The sequence below is a fragment of the Pipistrellus hanaki genome, assembly GCF_964339955.1.
Source record: "Pipistrellus hanaki genome assembly, chromosome: 14".
Taxonomy (NCBI): domain Eukaryota; kingdom Metazoa; phylum Chordata; class Mammalia; order Chiroptera; family Vespertilionidae; genus Pipistrellus; species Pipistrellus hanaki.
In genome coordinates, this window is record NC_140516.1 from 18,900,750 (window position 1) to 18,927,766 (window position 27,017).

The window sequence follows — 27,017 nt, forward strand, 5'->3', positions numbered from 1 at the left end:
AGTTAAAAAAAATTTTTTTCTACTTACTTACTTTGAAATGCTAGATATTTATTCAGTTCTGGTGTTTGTCCCAGGTGAGATACGTATGGCCCTTGGAGCTCCATCACTATTAACTTTGGAGCGACAGAATCTCCCTCTCAGATCTCGAAGCAGAGGCCAAGTGTCTCGCTAAATTTCTGGGCGAAGGAGGTACATGTCCATTGGGAAACTATTTTCCCATTTCTATTATTGGCCCTATACTTGGAGTGAATTTAATCCTAGATAATTGGAAGCAATTCAGGTTCAGTTTTGCAAAAGAAATGCATAAAACCCCATCTCTAGAATACCTTTCTGCTGGTGTTTTTCTTGTGTCTGCTGGACTGTGGGGGCTCTCAGAATCCAGGGCAAAATATGTACACGATTCCCCCCGTGTCCCCCTTTTGTCCTGTACTGCATTTCTGGGAGCAAAAATCTTCCAACTGATTATGATTAGAAATGCATTGCCGGGAGGCGGCCGGGAAGCATCTCTGGGTCTCTGTCAAGTGGGTCCAGTGCCAGAAGGGGGTGAGAGCCTGTGTTTGGTTGGCTCTGTTGGCCCCGTCTGCAATAGGATGTCAGGGTACATGGGTGCAAGGGGCTGGCTCTGGGGCTGCTCTAAGATTGGCACAAGGGAGTTCTAATTCTCCCTCCACCAGTTATCCCATTCACGAAGTAGATAAGGTAGAGTGGTCAGATTTAGTAAATAAAAATACAAGACACACAATTGGGTTGAATTTTAGGTAAATTATATATATATATATATATATATATATATATATATATATATATATATATATGTGTGTGTGTGTGTGTGTGTGTGTGTGTGTGTGTAAAATTTAGTATAAGTATATCCAAGGGTTGTATAGGACATACTGATGCCAGAAAAATTACCTGAAATTTTAAGTTAACTGGATTGGGCACTACGTATTTTATTTGGAGATTATAGATAAGAAAAAAATTTCCCCAGTGTTTGGAAATCATTATTGAGGTCTTGATCCTTTGTGTCTCAGATACTGATGTGAGAGTATCTTTCCTGATTTGTTAACGGTTGCCCTTCCCAGTCTTCCTTTACTGCTCGGTTGGTCAACATTGGGAGGACTAGAGGAAATTTATAAAGTCTGGGAGTCTTTAAAGGAACATAATAAAAAGCTAGACTATGTCTTATTACTGTCTATTTATTATTAGAAAGTTTTTTTCTTTTTTGACATTGATCTAGTCCTGATTAAGAAAAGCCCTAGTAAGCCCCACCAGCATGGCTCAGTGGTTGAGCATTGATCTGTGAACTAAGAGGCCAGGGTTTGATTCCTGGGTAAGGCACTTGCCCAGGTTGCAGGCTTGATTCCCAGTAGGGGGCATGTAGGAGGCAGCCAATCAATGATTCTCTCTCATCATTTATGTTTCTATCACTCTCTCCCTCTCCTTTCCTCTCTGAAATAAATAAAAACCCTATATAATAAAAGCCTAATATGCTAAATGTCTGGTAGTCTGTTCAACCAATCAAAGCGTAATATACTAATGATATGCTAAGGCTGCTCAACCAATCACTATGATGTACACTAACCACCAGGGGGCAGATGATCCAACTGGTAGGTTAGCTTGCTGCTGGGGTCTGGCCAGTTGGGACTGAACCAGATGGACTGGACATGCCCTGGAGCCCTCCTGCAGTCCCTCCCTGGCTGGCCAACCTCCCACATCCCTCCCTGGACCTGACTGTGCACTGGTGGGGTCCTCAGCCTGGCCTGCACCCTCTCACAATCTGGGACTCCTCAGGGGGATGTTGGAGATCCGGTTTCAGCCCAATCCCGCAGGCCAGGCCGAGGGGCCCCACTGGTGCAGGAATTCCTGCACCGGGCCTCTAGGATATTAAAAAAAATGACCTAGTATGAAAGAACATAAGAGTTCCTTAAATACATGTCAGATGTGGCCTGTGCTGAGGTGGTTTGGGCATGCACATGGCTCTGCAGCTGGGAGGCCTCCTGACTCAGCCACTGTGCTGGCGAGCTAACAGGCTGCAGGCGGGCTGCCATGCCAGGCCTCTGAGGGAGCAGGCTGCTGCTCTTGTGGAGAAGCATGGTGGCCACTGTCTGGATCTACAGCAGCAAAGGAAGAGAGCAGCAGGCGAAAGGCCATCAGTTTCCACAGTGAACTGTGCAGAAGCAGAGCCTTCAACAGGGCCACGTGTTTTCTCATCAGGTTCCCTGGTTTTCTCTTGCTGATGCATACTGATCAAGAGGCCCAGCTTCCTGAATGATTCGAGGGACAAGAGAGATACTGGACTCCCTGCCAGTCTGGCAACTGGGAACTGGTTTTAATTTGAAAAGTTAATATTATAGGTGGGACCTCATTTTAATTAAAATTATTGAAGTAGGTCCTCCTATTATCACATGTACACATATTTTACAAATATGGCATTATAACACATATTATTTTATTGTTGAGTTCCATACGGTAGATTTTTCTTTTTTCTTTTCCAAGATGTCATGCCCTGAGACGATGTATTTTCATGTGGTCTTTTGCTTTGCAGTTTTGAATCTATAGCTTAGCTCAATCAAGATCGGTTTATGAAAGAATACCAAGTTTTGTGATTCTTACAATACCTGAATCTTCTTCTTTGTCAGCCTATACCTATTAATATTTTTTAAAGACCAAGTTCAAAAAAAAAAAATCACCTGTATTAATTCACCATCCTTGGACAATTATTTTTAACTTGTTAACTTTGGTGCCTTGGCCCTTAGATCACATAAGCTTGACTTTATGCATATGCTAATTTAAAATATATTGGGTGTTGATTCTCATGATTGAATTCTTCTAGGAGAAATACAGGAGAATGTATTTATGATTTTAGGGTAGAAAATAATTTCTCAAATTTAACCCCCCAAAACATCCTATCTAATAAAGAGGGAATATGCTAATTGACTGCCACACCCTCAAAGATGGTGACACCCACAGCCACAAGATGGTGGTACCCAATCCCCTCAGCCCCATCGAGGCGGCAGGTACGTGGCAAGGCTGGGCCCGCCCCATATGCCTCCCTCCGGACTCTCCCAGTCCCTTCAGTCCCCCAGCCTCGCAGAGCCAGCCAAGGCACAGGCATGCCTCAGATGGTGGCTGCCCATCTGTCCAGGGCTGCCTGAGGCTCAGGTCACCAGGGCCGGCTGAGGCTTGTGCTGTCGGCAGTGGCAGCAGCAGAGGTGTGGTGGGGTGTCATCTTCCCCTGATCGCCGGGTCACTTCCTGCCTCTGAGGACTCCCAGACTGTGAGAGGGGGCAGGCTGGGCACCAGGCCTCTAGTAAACTATAAAGTAAAGACGGAAATATTTAACTATATTTACATAAAAGCAGTTTTGTGAAAAAAGATGCCACAAAAGAAGATAAATAAAAACTACCGTTTGAGAGGATATATTTGAAGATCGTCTATATAAAGTGGGTTGCATTATTGTTCTCCATTTTTCACACTCCCTGTAGCCATGCTCTTTGCCACATGAATTTGCAGTTCTTCCCAGAGGTAGAGTACCTTTCTCTGTCCCATTAGTATTAGACTTGGCCACGTGATTTGCTTTCCCCAAGAGAAGAGGCAGAGTGCCAGTGTGGAGCTTAGACCTTACGAGGCACTTGTTATTTTTTTTTGTTAATCCTCATGCGAGGATATTTTTTCCTTTCCTTCCTTCCTTCCTTCCTTCCTTCCTTCCTTCCTTCCTTCCTTCCTCCCTCCCTCCCTCCCTCCCTCCCTCCCTCCTTCTTTCTTTCTTTCTTTCTTTCTTTCTTTCTTTCTTTCTTTCTTTCTTTCTTTCTTTCCTTCTTTCTTTCTTTCTTTCTTTCTTGTTTCTTTCTTGTTTCTTTCTTTCTTTCTTTCTTTCTTTCTTTGAGAGGGTGGAAGGGATGGAGAGAGAGAAAGAAAAAGAAACATCGATGTGAGAGAGACACATGTGCTCCAGCTGGGTCTGTGGATCACACCTTCACCTAGGTATTGCCCTTGACTGAGAATTGAACCCAAGACCCTTAGGTGTGTGGGCTGATGCTCTCACCACTGAGTAATGCCTGCCAGGGCACTGCTTGTCTTTCTTGTATTCCCACTCGTTATGGGAAGAATATGCTCCTGGTAGCAACTACTTGTCCCAGGAGGGTGAGAAACACGTGGAGCAGATCTGGATTCCAAAACTCCAGCTTGGAGTAAGGACATCCTGGCCCATCCTGGATTAGCCAACTATTTATTGTAGAGATAGCTGACTCCTAGATCTTTCAACAAAAACGATCCCATACAGGATTTTTTTAAGAACTCCTGAAAAATTAAAAAAGAAAAGAACAATACAAGAGGGAAATGGGTCTATAATAAGTGAAAAGGTAATTTACACAAGAGAACATTGGAATGACTGATAAAAAAGTAAAAACATGTTTAGCTTACTTCACTAGTTACCAGATAAATATAGATTAAAACAATGATGGGATATCTTATACCTATTAGATTGGTAAAAATTAATGTCTGGCAATAATCTATCGTAAAATTAAAAATCCACTTACATACACAAAAAGCTATATATCATACACACACACACACACACACACACACACACACACACACACACATAAAGTTCTATATAATAAAGAGATATTTTGCAAATTGGCCCTCACACCCTCACACAAGATGGCCACCCCATGTGGTCAAAGATGGCCACCACAAGATGGCCAGTAGGGGCGGCCAGGCCTGCAGGGTAGGGCAGTTGGGGGTGACCAGGTTGGCAGGGGAGGGAAATTAGGAGTGAGAAGTCTGCAGGGGAGGGCAGTTGGTGGTTATCAGGCCAGCAGGGGAGGGCAGTTGTGGACTATTAGGCTGGCAGGGGAGGGCAGTTGGGGGCGATTGGAGCCAGTAGTCCCACAAGGATCAGGCCTAAAGCGGCAGTCAAACATCCCCCAAGGGGTCCCAGATCGAGAGAATGCAGGACACTGCCCCCCTCCCCCAGTGCACGAATTTCATGCACCGGACCTCTAGTATCACTATAAACACACACACACACACACACACACACACACACACACACACACACACACACAAAACTATATATCAGTGTGTTATATATATTAAAACTATATATAACGCACCCATACATAAAGCTAAATATTTATCTATCAATCTATCTATACCTAAGTGCACTGACCACCAGGGGGCAGATGTTCAACACAAGAGCTGCTAGGCTGCAGTGACTTGGCTGCTGTGGTTTTCAGCTGATGTACCTGGAACCACAGAGGAGGGAACCCAATTCTGGGTGCATCACCCAAGAACTGCCCTCTTGCAAACCGGGACCCCTTGGGGAATGTCAGAGAGCCAGTTTCGGCCTGATCCCCACAGGCCAGGCTGAGGGATCCCACCAGTGCATGAATCCGTGCACCAGGCCTCTATTATATATATATATTTACAATGATATCATATGTAAAAAATATGTAAAGTTGATTGGAAAGGCACCCATTCAACTACTACGAGGGGGTGCCTATACAAAGGGAGTGAGGGGGGGGGGGAGTGGAACTGAGGCTGGGGATAGAGAATATGACAACAAAAAATACAGTAAAACAGGCTTTTCATGGGCCAGTCCCATCAGATGAACTTTAACTGGGGAGCATGATTGATTGTGTCAATATAATTCTGTTTCCTCAAGACCCACGAGAAAAAAAAGCAGGATGAGAGGTATATCTTATACCTATTAGATTGGTAAAAACAGTAAAAGGCCATTGAGCAGGGTTGTTATTTTAGAATTGAAGAAATGTGATTCCCCATGTTAATGACTGAGTTCGATTATTTAATTCTGTGATGAGCTTTAGCCTTTTCAGTACAAGGACAGGAATGACATTATAGTTTAAGGTTAGTGGCCATAATAGTTATTTTTTGGAAAAGTAAGGGATGAGTTTTGCAAAAAAAAAAACCAAACCAAAACAAAAAAAATTGATTTTCTTTGTTTTTGTCCAGATATTCTTTTGCTCAATAATGCAAAATTAGTCGGCTTGACTTTTTAGAGAATCAATGGGGACATGAGTCAAATAAACATGGCTACTTGGTAGCGAAATCCATCACTCTCTTGTCCTTTATTATCTTTGGAAACAGCGTGGGAGAAAGGATTTCCTTCCTCGCTCTCTAGCGTAGCCTCAGCTACTGACTGGCTCTTTGCTCTGGAATGAAGGAGGTTGGCACAACGCCATAGTCCGATGTGGGAACAATACGCCAGAGGTCTCTATTTTTACTTACTGTTATTCTTCTGCTTTTATTTCTGTATTCTATCCTCTAACCATCCCATACCCAATCCTCTACATCCCGGGTGGGAACCCGTCTTCTGCCAAGGGCCATTTGGGTATTTATAGCATCCTTCACGGGCCAGAGCCATACACAATTATCAGCTTAAAAAATCAGCCTGCTATATTTGTTCAAACATTTAATTAACTCACCCCTAATTACTTGGCAGGGCCAGACTGAATGATTTCCCAGGCCTTCGACTCATGGCCAGAGGACTGGATGTTCCCTGCCCCTGCTCTAAATAAACATACACACTTCATTAATATGTGATAGTGCGTCTTTCGTTTTCTCCGTTAAACATCTGTTACAACTTTGGAAGAGCTTGTAAACTCTTCCATTTTAGGACCATGTTTCCTTATTACCTAATTACAAATAATTATCATGGACCGGGTGGATGGCTTTCCTTGGCGAAACAGATTCCGTTTGCTAAGTAAAAACGTGTGAACGTGATGACTCTTCATCCCCTTTGAAATCAGATGGTCAATCCGTTTGATACCTCTCCTAGCAGCCCTCTAGAATGACAGCATTTGGAAAAGTAGAATTTCACAAAGAGAAGATTATCCTTCCACAAAATAATAATAACATAATGGCATAGTGAATGATTTAGCACTGCAATGAGCACTTCATTAGATCCTATGGGTCATTTTGTAAGTAATTACTCTTTTTTTAAAAAAAATATATTTTATTGATTTTTCACAGAGAGGAAGAGAGAGGGATAGAGAGTTAGAAACATCGATGAGAATCATCGATCAGCTGCCTCTTGCACACCCCCTACTGGGGATGTGCCTGCAACCAAGGTACATGCCCTCAACCGGAATCGAACCCAGGACCTTTCAGTCTGCAGGCCGATGCTCTATCCACTGAGCCAAACCGGTCCCGGCAGTAATTATTCTTCATAGCAACTTTATTTCACAACACGAGGAAAACAGAGTGAAAGTGGGTCAACATGGACAAGGCCAAACAGTATAAAGGAGAGCCTGAATCGGAACCAGACTTGTCTCATTGCCTGTTCTTGTTATGACTTCCTTTTCTTCCCACCCCGTAAGGCACCTATTTTGCAGGGCACTTGTGGGTGCTGTATCTCCCTCCACTCTCAGCCTTGGGAGAGCTCCCCCAGCCTCATGGTTTACGGCAGATGCATAGCTAGCACATCGCTCTCTCTGGGGTTGATTTTCCTCCTGAGCTCTAGGATTCTGAATTTTCAATTGCCCAGGGGGACATAACCCATCAGCACATGCCACTCGTACCTCAAACTCATCATGCCTGCGTCAGAGTCAGAACTTACGCTAGACCTGCTCGCTGGTGAACAGCATCTGTTATGAGCCAGTTAACATAGCTGAGGGAGGAAAGAAGTTGTTTTCAGGAGAAAATGAAATATATAAAACCTGTGTTGAAAATTGGAATATATAGCATAAGATGTATGGAGACATTTTTGTTGAAAGTATAAAGGGGTTATTTTAAATAAATAGTATCTGTTACTAGTTATTTAATCTCTGCATCCCCATAAAGAATTATTGTTTAAAAAGTTTTCTTAGCCATAGGTAGAACTGAGATTTAAAATGTCTTTAGCATCTTAAGGTGCCAGGATAAATAAAAAAAAATCGCGGTATGAGATATAGTTGAGGAAAGCCTGTGTCAGGAACCAACCCCAGAATTGGAAAGTAAAGTGGAACTAAGTGGTTAGATGAAAATAGAAAAAAAAAATTACCTGTATATTCGAAAATGTATAGTTAATGCATAGAAATGTATATTCTTGCATCTGTGAGAATATTGACAAAAATGATAAGCAAATTACTGGAAAAACTGACTTTTCAATTTTCTTCTAGATATTTATAAGTTAACTTGAGAAATCTAAGTATGTTTTTTATCTTGTAGAAAATATATCAGTTTAGAACATTAAAGATACAGGATTTCTTAAAAGAATTGATAAGAATTGAAGAGATGTTATATAATTTATTTTCAGATGTAAACTATGATTTTTATGTAGCTACCATTAGTTTTTTCTGAGGAAAGAAACTGCCACATTCAGGTAGTTTCTATTTTTTCGAATATATAGGTAATTTTTTTCTATTTTTTTTCTATTAAAAATTATTTTATGGAGTGAGGAACCCAAACCTTGCTTTCATGATCAGAAATAGAATTCCTTTTTTTTTTTTTTTTTTTTTTTTTTTTTTTTTTTTTTTTTTTTTAAGGAAAGCAAGTTATAACTTTCTATTTTGAATCACAATCGAGGAAGAGAATCATTATTCCTTTTCTCTTTGGAAAACTTAATACTTTAGCATAAAGGATGTGTCATTACGGCAAATCTGGGAGCATGAAAAGAGGGATCACTTTTTTATATTAAAAATGTTAGAACATTTAAAAAAATTCTTTATTGTTGAAAGTATTACATATATCTCCTTTTCCCCCCATTGATCTCTCCCCAGCCACCCCCAGGCCCCAGTACATGCCCTCACCCCCTAGTGTCCGTGTCCATTGGTTATCCTTATATGCATGCATACAAGTCCTTTGGTTGATTTTTTATCCACCCCTCCCCTGCTTTCCCTCTGAAGTTTGCCATCTGTTTGATGCTTCTATGTCTCTGGATCTATTTTTGTTCATCAGTTTATGTTGCTCGTTATATTCCACAAGTGAGTGAGATCATGTGATATTTATCTTTCTCTGACTGGTTTATTTCGCTTAGCATAATGCTCTCCAGGCCCATCCAAGCTGTTGCGAATGGTAAGAGTTCCTTCTTTTTTATTGCAGCGTAGTATTCCATTATGCAGATGTACCACAGTTTTTTAATCCACTCATCTGCTGATGGGCACTTAGGTCATTTCCAAATCCTAGCTATTGTAAATTGTGCTGCTATGACCATAGGGGTGCATATATCCCTTCTGATTGGTGTTTCTGGTTTCTTGGGATATAGTCCTACAAGTGGGATCACTGGGTCAAATGGGAGTTCCAGTTTTAATTTTTTTGAGGAAACTCCATGCTGTTCTCCACAGTGGCTGCACCAGTCTGCATTCCCACCAGCAGTGCACGAGGGTTCCTTTTTCTCCGCATCCTGGCCAGCACTTGTTGTTTGTTGATTTGTTGATGATAGCCATTCTGACAGGTGTGGGATGGTACCTCACTGTCCTTTGAGCTTTTAGATCTGTCTTAATTTTTCCATAGTGAACTGAGTAAACTTGATGTTTGTGATAATAGATTCAGAGACACATAGGACATTGATATCTTCAGTCAAGACGTATTTGTGTTAGTTTATGATTTCAGCTAATTACACAGTAAACTTTTTACTTGAGTAAATCAGGCAAATCAATACTCATGCTTTTCCGAACTAAAGTGGGTATTAAGTTGTAAAATAAAGAATTTGTAGTTTGTTAGTCGAAACATTGCATGCTCATGAAAAATATGATAGTGATGTGATAATAGGCAACACATCCTCCTATTAGTCCCATCGCTCCTCATATGTAACAGACAAATATTAAACAGGGCAATTCGAAAATATTAAACAATTTACAAGTGTCACATATAATTTTGAGGAGAAATTCCTTTGTTTTATAGTGTGGTTCTATGTTTTAATTTTAAAAGAAATATATTTTATTGGTTTTGTACAGAGAGGAAGGGAGAGAGATAGAAAGCTAGAAATATCGATGAGAGAAAGTCATCGATCAGCTGCCTCTTGCACACCCCCTACTGGGGATATGCCCGCAACCAAGGTACATGCCCTTGACGGGAATCGAACCCAGGTCCCTTTAGTCCCCAAGCCAACGCTCTATCCATTGAGCCAAACCGGTTTCGGCTTAATTTTTTTTTTTTTGTAATCTGTTTTTGGTTATCTGATGAAGCTTGGAATCCTTGTAGGGTTTTTGGGTGTTTTTTGTCCCAGAACAACCTGAGGAGTGTGGAAAGTCAGGCTGATAGTTAAACCCAAGCCTTCTAGTGCTTTTCTTTAGCGAGTATGAGGCTGTATCTGAGTAGCTGATAGACAGAAAAGTAACAATAGACTTTGCCACAGATGAGAACTATTAAACACCAATATAGGTCCTATAAGCCAAACTTATATGGACAAAATAAAATGAGATATTCCTAAGCACATTTAATAAGGAAAGTTGAGATGGTGTGTCCCATTTCTTAGTTCAAGTTTTTTTTTGTTTTATAAGTCATCCATAAAAAAGATAAAAATAAATGTCAACGGATATTTTGGAATCAAATGATACCCTCTGCTGGCTGAATGAGGGATTGTGTTTGAAATGAGGGAAGCTTACTTTTCAATAGGGCTGACTGCTGAATGAAAGACTGCGTGGCCCGGAGTGCTGTGAAATAATATCGGAAAAATTATAAATGTGAAGAATGAAGCCAACGGTTTCACTTAAGTAATTTTCAAAGTGAAACTAATATGCAAAGGCCAAAACCGGTTTGGCTCAGTGGATAGAGCGTCAGCCTGCAGACTGAAAGGTCCTGGGTTCGATTCTGGTCAAGGGCATGTGTCTTGGTTGCGGGCACATCCCCAGTGGGGGCTGTGCAAGAGGCAGCTGATTGATGATTCTTTCTCATCGATGTTTCTAACTCTCTATCCCTCTCTCTTCCTCTCTGTAAAAAAAATCAATAAAATATATTAAAAAAAGAAACTAATATGCAAAGACACATACTTGAAATTCACTAATCTTTTGATTTTTTTTTTTTAAATCATGAATAGGCCATAGCGAAGGAATACATCAGGGGGCAAAATACAAGGGTCTTCTGACCCTATTTTCGATAACAGCTCTGATTAATTCAAGATGTTTAAATTACCATCATCAGTTAAATTCCTATTGTAAGAGCAATTGGCAAATATATAGAGGTGAGAAAAGAGTGGTCTTTTTTTCTGGGTACCCTGCATTAAATTATGTTAAGAAATAATTAGAATATTATTAAATCATCTAGAAGTTTGATAAGTTCAGGGAAGTATCCACATTTCATGCCTGTTTTAAAATATTTTCTTCCTACTCTTAGAATTCTTAAAGCCATTTTGAAATTTACAATATTTTGGTCACATAAAAGTTATGTTTAAGAGTTCCTACTGGACACTATGTCATTATTTTATTGCAAATTTGCAAAATGCAATTTCAAACCTAATTCTGCTGTGAGATGGCATCCTTCACTGGCTATGTTGCTTTAAGGGCACCCATCCCCCCTTCCTGCTTGAGCCGCTGTGTGCTGTCAGTCATCCTGAAATACACTAGGGTGCTTGTCAGGCTGTTTGCTCAGAGATGCATCATAAGCCAAACTGTGAGCCATGATAGTGGCCCTGAATTCCTAAACGTAAGAACTTGCTTAGACAATTGGTTTAGTGTCTGTATATGGGCAATACTCTGTCCTGCAAGTAGGTGAGTGAGTGTCAAACTTTTTACCATCAAACTTTGCTGTAAGACAAATCCTAATGATCCTAGATCATCTGTTGCTTCCGTTAGATAACTTGGGGGGAAATGAGAGGACATTATGTCTACAACATGGGATGGCTGGGAATGACTATGCTGTGCATTTATTACTTTCATTACTAACTTTCCTCTTCATAACACTGAACTCTAAACTACTTTATGAAAGCTCGATTTTATAAATGATCTACTTTTCTAAGTCAAAGAGCAGGCATTTCAGATGGAGATGAAAATGTGATTCTCTTGCTAACCATCTTTCACAGCTTGGGCAGGGGCTCAGTCCTACAAGGTGGGGTGTTTATGAGTGGCTTTTAAAAGAGCGCTCACGAAAATCCTCATTGCCAATGCCCAAGTGATAGTGGTCTTACATCACAGCATTTTAAAATCCCACAGTGTAACTGAGCTGTTGCTATTTGAGTGACTGTATGCAAGACACCTGCAGCTTTACATTCTCTGGACGTAAAACGTGTGCAGCACGCAGGTTCTTTGTGCGGACAATTTCGTTTCTCTTATGGGCCTCTCACCTTAAACTGTGCATGGAGATTCTCCCTGTAGTTGGTGTATGCGGCCTTAAACATTTTTAAATAGAAAATTGATAACAGAAAAAAAAACAAAAACAAAAAACCTCCCCCTAAACCCAACCAAGGAAGTTGTAGGTTTTAATGTTTGTACGTTTAACATGGTAGAGAGTAGTTAAGAGGCAGCACGGAGGCTTTATCTAGGATAAATGAAAAGGGATTGCTTCTGCAGATACATAGGATGATTATTTATTTATGCCTTACCTTGTTCTGGAAGGGATTTAAGATGACTTACAAGGCGACATGAAATTCAAGATAGAATAAATTAAAAGTGGAGTGAAAGAAGAAAGGAAAACAAGCACGAGGCTATAAAACAGAGCCAGGAATAAGGCAAAAAAAAAAAAAAATTTAAAAAATCCACCCGTTTTCAACTGTGGTTTTATGCGGCTGGCGTATTGTTGGATTGATGGGAGAGGAAATACAGGGCTGCAGAAGTCTTACGGGGGAATTCCATGCAGACCAGCTGTCTCCCTCAGCAAGGTGGCAGTCCGGAGTGAGGAGAATCCGGTGGGCAGGGAATATTAAGTACACTTTAAATGTCACTCGTGTTTTGATGGGGGAAGAAAGGTGAAGAACTGCTGCCCTTTCAACCCACACACCGGTTTCTGTGGTCACAAGTGTGGCTCTGAGTTTTCCGGGAGCAGGACGAAAAATTGCCCAGTTAATTTATAAGAAAGAGTAAAGAGGCTTCGTTTTTTTTGGAAACAACAAGAATTGATCTAAATAAGGTTAACTACCTACGTATTGGAATGGACATTATTAAACCAATGGTCTAAACAAAATACAGTTAGTAATTTGGTATGAGTCTAGTTCTGTTTCCCCCCTATTAGGTCGTGGTCAATGAGATTAGCTACGGTTCTTCCTCTTGCTCCTTCAAGCAAATTGAACTTGAATTTCAGCTTCTGTCAGGTTGAAATTAGCTGGATCAGTGAAACCGGGGGAAAGTTGTTGGGTAGGAGAAAGGAATTCAGAGGCAGGACTTCTTAATGTGTTTTGATCTTCGAATACTCGGAACACAACCACTGTGTTCACTGTCTGGGCTCCATGCTGTGCACCATATTAGATCCAGCTTGTGTGAGTGAATGAGCTCAGACAAGCTGGATCAGTGCTTTCACTCGATAGCATTTAAAAAAGACGAAAGTGTAGCAGCTATATTTACGAAGGATCTTCCGTGATATCTTCAGATATTAACATGATTCAGGGACTACTTGGCTCCTTTTTATTCCACTGTTAAAAAAATAAGATAATTAAGAAATAATTGTTCTTGCCGAAACCGGTTTGGCTCAGTGGATAGAGCGTCTGCCTGCGGACTGGAGGGTCCCAGGTTCGACTCCAGTCAAGGGCATGTACATTAGTTGCGGGAACATTCCTGGTGCGGGGTGTACAGGAGGCAACTGGTTGATGTTTCTCTCTCATCTATGTTTCTAGCTCTCTATCCCTCTCCCTTTCTCTCTGTAAAGAATCAATAAAATATATTTAAAAAAGAAAGAAATAATTGTTCTTTCAAAGTAGTACAGTATCAAAGAAAATACTGAAAGCTTTTATTTTTGTAAATACAGAAAAAAAATTATAAATCAAATAGCTAACAGATCAGATGCATGGGATGACATTGAGGGTAACACACAGGTTTGAAACCTGAAAGAGAATATTATTATAATTATTATTATTATATTGACTTAGAGAGAGACAGGGAAGGAGAGAGAGAGAGGCAGAAACATCGATGTGAGAGAGAAACATGGATCCGTATACACCCTAACCAGGGTTCGAACCCGAACTGGCCACCTAGGTCTGTGCCCGGAGTGGACATTGAACCTGCCTCCTTTTGGTGTCTAGGATGATACGCTAACCCACAGGCCAGGGGCTGGGGAGAGAATACAATTAAGAAGTTAAATAGGTTTCAGGCACCAAATAAACAAAACTGAGCCATGTACCAAAGGGGTCCAAGATGCTTTAAAAAAAAAGCTAACTTTTGAAAGCATTAAAGATTCCACTGAGCCAAACCGGTTAGGGTAGAGATTCCAGTGAGAGATCCACTCAAAGCTTACAGGGCAAAATGCTATCAGTGGAAATTTATAATTATATAGTAAATTAAATAACCTGCAAGTATTTTCTATGTTACTGGGATAAGAGATGAACAGAAAAGGTTAAAAAAGTAAATTTTTTCCCCCCCAATGACAGTTTGCATTCAATATTATTTTGTATTAGCTGCAGGTGTAGATGACGATGGCCAGACAGTTATATACTTTACAAAGAGATCCCCCTGATATTTCCAGTACCCAACTGGGGCCATTCATAGTCATTACAATATTATTGACTATATTGCCTATGCTGTGCTTTATGCATTTTATTTACTTACTTATTTATTCAATCCTCAACCAAGGATATTTTTCTATTGATTTGTAGGGAGAGTGAAGAGAGAGGGAAAGATAGAGAGAAACATTGATGTGAGAGAAGCACATCGATTGGCTGCCTCCTGCATGAGCCCCAACCAGGGCTGAGGCTGGGAGGAGCCTATAACCGAGGTACGTGCCTTTGACAGAATCCAACCCAGAACACTTTGGTCTGGCCAGGGCCCCATGCTCTACTTTACATCCCCATGACTGTTTTCTAACTACCAATCTGTCCTCAACCCGTTCACCTTTCCCCCCAAACATCTTCCCTTCTGGCAACCTTCAGTCTGCTCTCTGTATCCATGAGTCTGTCTCTGTCCTGTTGTTTGTCTATATTACTCTTTAGTCCCACATGCAGGTGAAATTACATGGCATTTGGAACAGAAAATATATATTTTTAAATATATTTTATTGATTTTTTACAGAGAGGAAGAGAGAGGGATAGAGAGTTAGATCATCGATGAGAGAGAATCATTGACCTGGGGATGTGCCTGCAACCAAGGTACATGCCCTTGACCGGAATTGAACCTGGGACCTTTCAGTCCGCAGACCGACACTCTATCCACTGAGCCAAACCGGTCTTGGCAGAAAATATTTTTAATATAAGTCAACTTTATTGAGGAAAAATTTTATATACATTAAATTCACTCTTTTTAAGTTAGAGTTTGAATAGTTCTGACAACTCTATAGTAATGCAACCACCAACATAATCAAATAGAACATTTCCATCAATTTAAGTTTCTTGTGCTCTCTGAGGTACATCAATTCCCTTAACCCTGGGCTGCTGGTAACAGCTGATCTTTTGTCTGCCCTTTGCCCTTTCAAGAATGTTATGTAAGTGGAATCATACTGTGTGTGCTTATTTTTGTCTGATTCTTTCACTTAGCATGATGCTTCTGAGAGATATTCTTTTTATTGTCTATGCCAAACTCTTTTTCTTGCATAATATACAATGATATGCTTGTATCACGAATTGTTTATCTATTCACCTGTTGATGGAAATTTGAGCTGTTTCCAGTTTCTAATATGACTAAAGCCACCATGAGCATTTGCATATACCGTAGGTATCTGTGTGGACATATGCTTTCTTTCTCTAAGGAGTAGAATTGCCGAGTCATAGGGTGGGTATATGCTTTATAGGAAACTGCCAAGCTGTTTTCTAAAGTGGCTGTACTAGTTTTCTTTTTTTAAAAAAATATATATATTTTATTGATTTTTCACAGAGAGGAAGGAATAGGGATAGAGAGCTAGAAACATCGATGAGAGAGAGAAACATCGACCAGCTGTCTCCTGCACACCTCCTACCAGGGATGTGCCCACAACCAATGTACATGCCCTTAACCGGAATAGAACCTGGGACCTTTCAGTCCGCAGACCGACACTCTATCCACTGAGCCAAACCGGTTTCGGCAAGCTGTACTAGTTTCATAAACAACATGTGAGATTTCCAATTTTTCTGTAGGTTAGCTCTCTAGGCAGGGCTTGGTTCAATTTAGGTTTAATTCTTTTGCATACCTACAGGTTTAATTCTTTTGCATACCTATAGGTGTACTTTCAATTGTGCCACATCAGGAGGCATAGAGTCTGGGTTGTCTCACTTTTGTGTTGTTAGATTGGCTAGTGCATTTAGGCTTACAAAACCCGATTCTCAAAGTTCCCATTAATCATTAAGCTATGCCTTTAGCCTTCACTGATGATCAATATATAGATCTATTATTTTTTAAGGGATCATGAATGGTGATATCTATCCTATATTATAAAAGACTAATATGCTACATTTGGTCCTTCGGTTGTCCATTCAACCAATCAAATATACTAGTGATATGCTAAGGCTGCTTAATCACTCACTATGACGTACACTGACCACCAGGGAGCAGACAGTGGACCCATCAGCTAGTTGCTATGACGTGCACTGACCACTCGAAGGCAGATGCTACGACTGGTTTTTGTAATATTGCCTTTCTTATGTAAAAGTAGTATATGGTAATGCTGTTCGAACCTTGCTTTTTCACTTAATATAGCTTGGAAGTCACTGCATAGAAGCATATAGAGAGAACTTACTCCTCTCTAGAGCTGTGTCATACTTGTTTGTGTGGATGCATGATAGTTTGTCTTTATTTTTCTTCCTTCATTTTATCTCTCCCTCCTTTCTGTCCTCCTCCTCCTTCTCCTCCTTCTTCTCCCCCCGCACCCCCCCCCTTTTTAAAGTGAATTGTGTTGAACATACATTCCTTTTTATTTTTGCTAGTTTATCTTTGGAGTAGATTTTTAGAAATGAGATTGATGGGTCAAAAGGATAAAGATGGCTGCAGAGTAGGTGGAAGTTACATTCACCTGCTTCAGGCCCCAAACCAGATTTGCAACTAAATTATAGAGCAATCAACCTGACTATCCAGAGACTATGGTTTCATCTTCTTTATTCTGATAAGCAGGCTCTTATTTATTTCTAGGTAATCGGATAATAAAGAAGAAATAGGAGTTTTTTGGCTTCAAATTGAGGTTGACAAATTCCACTTTCTTTACCAGCCTCTTTTTCGTTCATCACCTTTCAAAAACACCAGACCTTAGGAGAATTCTTATATACGTGAGCTGTCTTATAATAATATGAAGTGGAACTGACCCACAGGCCCAGTGGATTTGAAGCAACAAGAGTCACTGTCACTTTCAAGGTATAGATGAATGGTATGTTACTGCTGCCCTTGCTGCTTACACTTGATGCCTTACAGCTGAAGGTTACTCTTGTTCTGAGTGACTTAAGCAAAGCTTCTCTGAGGTCTCACATATTATTTTTTTTTCTTGGATCTCAATTGGACTAATTCAGTTCTTTGGCTTTTTATTTTTTAAAATATTTTTTTATTGATTTTTTTAGAGAGAGGGATAGAGAGTTAGAAACATCCATGAGAGAGAATCATCGATCAGCTGCCTCCTGCACACTCCCTACTGGGGATGTGCTCGCAACCAAGGTACATGCCCCAGACCGGAATCGAACCTGGGACTTTTCAGTCTGCAGGCCGATGCTCTATCCGCTGAGCCAACCCAGTTCTGGCAGTTCTTTGGCTTTTTAAATACCATGCAGGTAACTTTCATGCTGGGCTTATATGAGATGGGAATCTCATAGTGTCTAGATTCTGATATAATTATTTACGGATTTTACAAAGTTAACTAACTTGAAATACATTACTACACAGAATAATCCCCAGCTGCAAGTTTGAAAACGTGTGGCGTTGTGAAACCTAGGGTGAGCTTTCAGTGTGAACTGGCATTTTATAAAATAACACGGAGAATGTGTTACCAGGAGAAGTGTAACGAGGTCATCCTGTAAAATTCTTATAGGCCGTGTTATTTTTCAGGGACATCGTAGGTTGAGTTGTAACTTTTTGCTTCCTTTATTTTGGAGGGAAATGAGACGTGACCAGCCATTCATGGTAAGAGGGACATAATAAAAACCCGAAACAAGTAGAACCTGTTGTTTCTTTGTATATTTCGGATTGCTTAAGGCAATCTTTCGGAATTTTTTCAAACAATGTTTGCAGCTTTCATCTAGGCTGCATGTGCGGGGAAGCACGCTGTATTTTGGTGCTATGGCTAGTGCATGTTTTAATGTATGCTTCCCACACCGAACACATAAAACATATTTTTTTTGGGGGGGGGGTAGGGGCTTAACTTGATCATTTTTCAAAGAACGTCATCCAGATGATTAAACAAAGCTTTAATAAAGAGAACTTTAAATGCTGCCAAGAAGCTTTCTAAAGTTTGAACTACAAGGTAACCCTGGAGCCTACCTTTTACGGGCCACTCTTGAGCTGTTTTCAAAGGACTCAAGACCCCTTAGGAGGCTTTTGTGCATTAGGAATTTTTGAAAAGGAGCGTTTAGGCATGTGGCATTTCAAATTAATGCACATGTAGAATATTTGCCTTAGAAGTGGAAGCCAAGAGATCCTATAGAATGAGGCACCAGAGGGAAGCTTTGTTTTATTTAATTTTTGCTGTTATAGGAACAAAGAGTGAAAGCATTCTTGAATCATAATTGTAAGCTCAATGGATGATAGAGATGTGTTCATACTAAATGTAGACAGTAGGTGCTGCTCTTCTGCTGAAAAGGGATTAATAATATCAACTAATATTTGTTGGGCCATTGGTAGGTGTCAGAGACATAGGCCAGCTCTGTTTTTTATAAGGATCTTCTTGTTTAATCTCCAATAGGTTAAATACGAACCTGCTTCTGACCTTGCTCCCCACCCTTATCCTCCTTCTCCTCCTCACCCTCCTCTTCCTCCTTCCCCTCTTCTTTTTCTTCCTCTCCCCTCCATTTTCTCCTTGTCCTCCTCCTCCTTCTCTGCTGAAGCGAACCTTTCAGAACATAAACCAGACCATGTTTCTTAGTGCTCAGAGCCATGCAGTATTTCCCATTGGGCTCCACACGGTCAGCAGCCCCCACCCCATTACCTCTCTGATTTCTCGTACGAACCTCTGTGTAGCTCTCTCTACTCCGATTACGCTGGCTTCCGTGCCGTTCACAGACAGGCAGCACGCTCCGTCTTAGGGATTTTGCTCTGCCTGTTATCTCTGCCTGGAATTCTCTTCTCCCAGGTGTCCGCTTGGCTCACTTCCTCACTCCTTCAGTCTTTGCCCGAATCTCCCCTTCTCAGTGATCGTATTCAACACTGCAATGTGCTCCTAACTTCTCTGTCACCTAATCCTATTCACTGCTACACTTTATTTTTTTTATCATAGCATGTCATTTTCTAATGTAATAAACATTTTTTATTATATTTATTATTTATGGCCTTCCCCTCCCCATGACTGCCACAAACTAGAAACTCAATAAATATGAAATGAATGAATAAATGAATGATGCCTGGTGGTCCAGGGGTGCCTCTGACCTCACACTAGTTTGGTCTTATTGGTGACTAAAAGGCTCGGTAGAAGAGCTTATACAGATTATTGATCTCCAAATGCATCTATGGAAAGTAATTATAAAGTTAAGAAAAATATCTGGAAAGAGAAACCAGCGATTTCCTCATTATATATATTAGGCAATTGCCTGATTTTATTGACCTTCTGAGAAACCTGAGATCCTTTTGTTTGCCAAATAAGTAAAGGATTTGTGTATTCCTTGGAAGATCAAACAAGCCAGCAAATGATTTTATTGGATGCATGTAGGTGGGGATATGGCGTGATGGATGTGAGCTTGGAAAAACAGGTGTATATAGAGACTTGAGTAGAAATTGTTTGTTACAGTTGTCCTCTTTCCATTTTATTTCACTGTAGCCATGACTGAATAGGATAAAATCAACTGTGATAATATTGTGCAGCAAATTCCCCATGAACCCTTTTTCTTTTCTTTACTTAAATGTGTTTAATTAAAATTTAGATTTTTTTTGTGTGGGTCAATTAACCTTTGGTTTTAATCTTTCACATTGTTCTTAACTGAATTATGATAATCTTTCTGAAGGAGACCAGTGATAGAGAGTGAGGTTGACAAAGTTTTGTAATAAATTTTTAATGACAATGAAAAAAAAAAAAGCTCTTTTATGACATTGTGTCAGTACTAGTTGCTCACCTTTACTGATATTTGAAAAGTGTAGAGTATTAGGTAAGGTTAACATGTGATAATGGTGGGGATATTTTCCCTTTATATCTCACTCACTAGAGCTTTGTTGAATGAGATCCAGATGAATCTCACGAAGCCTAAGGCACTTTTGGTAGAAGAAGTATTGACATGATCAATGCACTTTGAACTTGAAGAGGTGGTGTTAATGTGCTGGGCTCTGGAAGACCAGTTTTTGATTGGTGGGAACAAATGTCCAAATTCTACAATATGGAATGTTAGGAGGCCAAAGTAAAATTCTGAAGTTAGGGGCAAATAAAAATTAATTGTTTAAATATATGATGGGGAGACTTTGGGTTTGCAGTAATCCTTGAAAAAAAAAAAAAAAGAGACTGGAACAGTTCAGTTGAAAGATGGGTATGAAGTTAGATTAATAAGGCAATTATGATGACTGTGTCATGGAATTTAATAATCTTAGAATCAGCTATCACCTTACAAACTGGTTGCAAAATTTTATTTTTTAAGAAATCAAATATGTGGTATTGGAAACCACATATTGGTTATAACGTCCAAAAGACCCAGAAGATTTTTATAAGAAATAACATTATTCAAAGAATAATTATTTGCAGTTGGGAGTTTGTCTGTCTCCCAACTTGTACCTTCCACACTCTGTAAAGCCACCTCTGTTGCATCTAAGTGGCAGACTTCAACTCAACATAGGGAAGGACTTTATAAAAGTGACCACTGGCATCTAATGTTATAGTGAGCATCTCATCATTTCTGACCATCTTAGCCCAGCACATTGCTGAAATGAAGGATATTGTAGAAGGTATTCTTGAATGTTCTGAGAAGTACTGACTCTTAAGATTTTATGTATTATAAGATGTTAATGGCCAAAACCGGTGTGGCTCAGTGGATAGAGCATTGGCCTGTGGACTGAAAGGTCCCAGGTTCGATTCCAGTCAGGGGCATGTACCTTGGTTGCAGGCACATCCCCAGTAATGGGTGTGCAGGAGGCAGCTGATTGGTGTTTCTCATTGATGTTTCTAACTCTCTATCCCTCGCCCTTCCTCTCTGTAAAAAAATCAATAAAATATATTTAAAAAAAGATGTTAATGCCTTAGAATGTAATACCTGCAAGTTAGGTGATTTTTGTTTTAGATCTACCCTGTGATGTTGCTATGAGAGGTTGGTAACAATTTGTCAGACTTTGACCTTGCTTTTGACTTCACTTGCAAAATTCTGCAGTTTCCTGCCTATTATTACCTTGATTGCCAATAAATCAGGGTAATTACATCCAAAAGACCCAGAAGATTTTTATAAGAAACAGAATTATTCAAATAATAATTATATGTAGCCAAAGTTCTTCAAGGACGTGTTGGCTTATCATTTTATATATATTTTTGGCATGAAAACATGAACTCAATAACTTTCTTTATGTAGTGTGTATTAAAGGCAGGATCACACAATTAGGAGATAATTTGGCCAAATTAGGTTTGTCTTTTATCTCTTGACTTTAACACTCATCGAGCAGGATGACATATGATGTGGATAATATTTACTCTCCTTAACTTTTATTTTCCCTGCCTCTAATTCTGGTGCTCAATGTAGCTTTGAAAACCCTTGTGAGTTTTGCAGTGAAAGGACATATTTGTAAAGGCTATGCCGGTTCACTTAGATCTTATTTTAGTTCATAGCAGTGCCCTCTCCTTCTTGTCCCCGAGATGAAAGAACAAAGCAATATCGGCAACCTTGACCTGATTTACATGTAGGATAGTTCCTGTCACGAGAGGAGTAACAAGTAAGCCCTTTTGTGAGTACACATTTAATAGAACCCCGGTGGTTCCGGAACTGAAGGACGTACTTTATTGTATAGATTGGCTTTGAGCTATGCAGAAAGGTCACCCAAGAATATCCTATCTGTCAATTTAGATTTGCTTGTGTTAGAGGGAATCACAGTGATAGATGGAATGATTGGAAAAAACAAAGCCAAAAAGAAAAACCTAACCAAACAAAACATTTCAGTCCTTCGAATGCACGGAAGAGAAGCCATTTGACAATGGTGTTGGGAGCCTTTCTTAGAGCATATATCTTGCATTTTAGATGAATAGCTGAGAAAGGAAATCATGTTTTTATTTTAGAAAGGAAGTAAAACCAGTGAAAAGAGAGAGAAACAAGATAGTAAAGGACTATACTGTAAGGATTTGTGTCTTTATATATTGACTAGAGGCCTGGTACATGGATTTGTGCACCTGTGGGGTCCCTTGGGCCTGGCCTGTGGGGATCGGGCCGAAACCAGCTCTCTGACATCCCCCGAGGGGTCCCAGATTGTGAGAGGGAGCAGGCCAGACCAAGGGATCTCACTGCTGCATAATCAGGGCCGGGGAGGGACTACAGGAGGGCTCCAGGGCATGTCTGGCCCGTCTTGCCCACTCTTGGTCAGCTGGACCCAACAGCATACTGGTGGCAGCGTCTGCCCCCTGATGGTCAGTGCGCATCATAGCAACTGGTCGAATGAGTGGTTGGACATTTAGCATATTAGGCTTTTATTATATATGATATTTCATCTATATATGAAAAGCCTAAGTGATTTGTTACAACTGAACAACCGATCGACCAGTCACTATGATGCACATTGACCACCTGGGGGCAGACGCTCAATGCAGGAGCTGCCCCTTGATGGTCAATTCGCTCCCACAGCCAACCTCAAACCTCCCCCTCTCCCCTCGTCCCTCTGGGCCAGTCCAGCAGCTGGAAGGCTTCTAGACCCTGGCTGGCAGCTGACTGGGTGAGCCAGTCCTGATAGGCCCTGATTGCTGGCCAGGCCTAGGGACCCCACCTGTGCACGAATTTCATGCACTGGGCCTCTAGTAGCATAATAATAGTAATTTATACTTTCATTTGAAAAGATATTCAAATAACATTTTTTCACTTAATATACTTCGAATAATGATTTTTTTTTCAAGGCAAAAATAGGTTTTCTTCACCAAGACTCCTGTCAATGCAGACCCTCCTGGGCTGAGTGATTATTTTAGTCATGGATATGCTAGCACAGATTAGCTAGTTAGAGGACCTGAGCTCAGACAGCACAACCTGCAAGAATACTTGGAGAATATCTCGCTTCTCTGTTGGTGGACTTGATACCTTGGTCCTCGGAGGGCTGCAGCTGATCCCAGGAAGAGGTCCTGAAATTTCACGCACTCTCTGATTTTAATCAGGGGCTTCCTTTAGAACACATTTCTTAAAATTAATAAATGTATTTTGCTTTTGTGCACAGGCAGCATGTCAGCCGAAACACCAGTCACACTGAACATTGACCCCCGGGATCTGCAGGTCCAAACATTCACTGTAGAGAAGCTACTGGAGCCGCTCATAATCCAGGTACCAATTGCATGGAAATGACAACATAGAGTAACCGCAGAAGAACTTGAAAAATGTGGGAAAAATAGATAATGAACCAAGGGAAGCCTTGATTTTTATAGAACGAATGGCACCTAAAATTATCATTTAAAGAATTGTTAAAGTGTAAAAAAGTCTGTATTTAGTAATAATAATGTAAAATTCTGAAAGGCCCCCCCCCCCAATTCTCTTTTAAAAGCAACAGCAGTAATAATATGTATATGTAGTTTTCAAAGTACCTATATATGAAACATATTCTCTGGTTATATTGGAAAACATTCCAAAAGAAGTTCATGATCTTTAAATGGATAGTGCCACCAGATAAAGCTATCAGTTTAGTAGCCACATTAGAAAAATTCTCACCTTTCCTCATTATTTGTCTTCATTTTATATTCCTTTACTTTTAAGGTTTCACGGATATTACTTACCATCTCTGTGTGTAACTCAAAGTCAAAATTACATTTTAATTTTTGGAGTAATTGGTCACACTACTATTATGTTACTCTGACTTCTAAATTCATTTATTCGTAAATCTTTTTTCCTGCTCTTGTTATAGCTACCAGAGCCTTCCCCACCAAACTTGATTTATCGCTAATCTATTTTTTTTTCTTCCTTCTGAGCACAGGTAAATCACTAGGTCATTTTGCAGGAATGTTCAGCCTGGGATATCTTTCAATCACTCCCTTTCATTTTTTCCTGTGTGATAACTTACAAAGTTGCATCCCTCTGTAATAAATTCCTCCAATGGATCAGAAATATTTTTCCTCGGCAATTACATTTTTATGATTGCAGCTGTAGACATCTGCACTTTATCACTTTCAAGAGCCAAGTTTGGCAATGCATTTATGCAGAATTACGGCGAGAAGAATTTACATCTCTATGTTGTATACTCTGAAGGAGATATAATAAACTTCTATTGGGTCGGCAACTAAGTAATTGCGGGTTTCACACATATATGGCTTCAGTTGAATTTTTAGGTTTGCAGACGTAGTACAAATGTAAAACACATTTTGTATTTGATAGTTGGCTATTCAGCTGTTAATCAGTAAAAAAAGTTTTTTGATCTGTTTTGTAGTTTTTGTTTGGCATTCGTTGAAAAATGGAAAATCAAAAGGAACATTTTCGTCATATTTTGCTTTTTTATTTCCGCAAGGGAAAAACGCATCACAAGCTCATAAAAAGTTATGTGCTGTTTATGGTGACGAAGCCTTAAAAGAACGGCAGTGTCAAAATTGGTTTGCCAAATTTCGTTCTGGTGATTTTTCACTCAAAGATGAAAGACGCTCTGGTCGTCCAGTTGAAGTTGATGACGCCCTAATCAAAGCAATAATCAATTCGGACTGTCACAGTACAACACGTGAGATTGCAGAGAAGCTTCATGTATCACATACATGCATTGAAAATCACTTAAAACAACTTGGCTATGTTCAAAAACTCGATACATGGGTTCCTCACGAACTGAAAGAATCACAGTTAACGCAACGCATTAGCAGCTGCGATTTGCTAAAGAAACGTAATGAAAATGATCCATTTTTAAAACGACTGATAACTGGCGATGAAAAATGGGTTGTTTACAACAATATCAAGCGGAAAAGATCGTGGAGCAGGCCAGGTGAACCAACTCAAACAACATCAAAAGCTGATATTCATCAAAAGAAGGTTTTGTTATCAGTTTGGTGGGATTACAAAGGAATTGTCTACTTTGAACTCTTACCACCCAACCGAACTATCAATTCTGATGTCTACATTGAACAACTAACGAAATTAAACAATGCAGTTGAAGAAAAGCGGCCCGAATTGACAAATCGAAAAGGTGTTGTATTCCATCATGACAATGCAAGGCCACACACATCTTTGGTCACTCGGCAAAAATTAATGGAGCTTGGTTGGGATGTTTTGCCACATCCACCATATAGTCCTGACCTTGCACCATCTGATTACTTTTTGTTTCGATCTTTACAAAACTCCTTGAATGGTAAAAATTTCAATAATGATGATGATGTCAAATCGTACCTGATTCAGTTTTTTGCTAATAAAAACCAGAAGTTTTTTGAACGTGGGATTATGATGCTGCCTGAAAGATGGCAAAAGGTCATTGATCAAAATGGGCAATGCATTAAAGAATAAAGTTATTTAGTTCCATGAAAAAATTGTCTTTGATTTTCTTTAAAAAATCCGCAATTACTTAGCTGCCGACCCAATAGATCATGCTACGGTCATTATATAATGGAAATGTTTATAATCTTATTTGCCACAAAATATAATTTGCTATGTGTCAGATTCATGTTGAATATAAGCTAAAAGAATCGACTTACTCAAAATCTTTTAAGATAAAAATAACAAACTCCTTAGAATACATTATGTCCTACAAAATGTTTTTTTTTTTTTGGGGAGGGGGAGGTGGGCAAAGTTTCAAATGTATTTTCTGATGTAAATATAGCCCATGTTTTCAAGAGATAAATACAGAGCTATATCAATAGTAATAAACATTATTCCTCTGGCTCATACCTCTAACTCTTCTAGTTTCTGCTTAGTACAGGCACGCAGGGACCCATCCTAACGTTTTCTTACACTAGAGGGTTAAGAGAACAGGATGAATCATACAAGGGCCATGGAAATATTCACCCGGATGTGCCATGTCAAAGCAAGTGATGTGGTGAATGTGGATGCTGGATGTTTGTCCTGCCCTGTGCCCAGGAGAATGGGTATATTAGTGAACAATAACAGTCACATTCTCATCAATAATATATTATTGATTTTTTACAGAGAGGAAGGGAGAGGGATAGAGAGCTAGAAACATCAGTGAGAGAGAAACATCAATCAGTTGCCTCCTGCACACTCCCTACTGGGGATGTGCCTGCAACCAAAGTACATGCCCTTGACCGGAATTGAACCTGGGATCTTTCAGTCCACAGGCCAATGCTCTATCCACTGAGCCAAACCATTTTCACCTAGGGGTTTCTTTTTTGCCAAGTCTTCATTTGCTGTCGAGTCACCTTTCCACCCTGGTCACAGCTGTGTTATCAGGGTGGGCACCTGACTCATGGGCACTCAGTTATAGGCTGGCCAGAAGCCTGTGAGGCAGGAGAGCGCTGCTGCTGGGTGAACTGGTCCCGTCACCATCCTCTTTGGGAAACTGACTCCCTACTGAGAGCTGAGCAGTTGGTACTCAGTGTTACAGTTTTATCACTGCAAAGCTAAAGGATGCACAGCAGTAGAGACATGGGGAAGAGTTCCAGTGAAGCAGTTTTCCAATTCCAATCAGCTAAGTTTCTGCTGCTGAGGGTTAGATAATAAGATTACCTGGTCACCAAGGGTTTCAGTGGATTCTTCCAATCTCCAGACCACATTTTAATCTCAGGATTATACTTCAGCCTCCGTGGAGCTTCACAGGCTCCTTAGC

General features: G+C 40.1%; 1 protein-coding gene across 5 annotated transcripts in view; it reads left to right on the plus strand.

The window, feature by feature from the left end:
• The window catches only part of CTNNA3 (catenin alpha 3), a 1,202,853-nt gene that overhangs the window by 9,083 nt on the left and 1,166,753 nt on the right, over positions 1–27,017 (plus strand). For 4 of the 5 annotated variants that reach the window (XR_014796805.1, XM_084904252.1, XM_084904255.1 and 1 more), the window contains exon 2: positions 23,493–23,596. Coding sequence is in view for 3 of the 5 variants with exons in the window: in XM_084904252.1 (XP_084760378.1) it covers positions 23,498–23,596 (99 nt within the window). In the remaining 2 variants the exon portion in view is untranslated. Of the gene's footprint in view, positions 1–11,558; positions 11,649–23,492; positions 23,597–27,017 lie in introns of those variants that run through there. The other variant, XM_084904254.1, reaches the window with a different exon arrangement.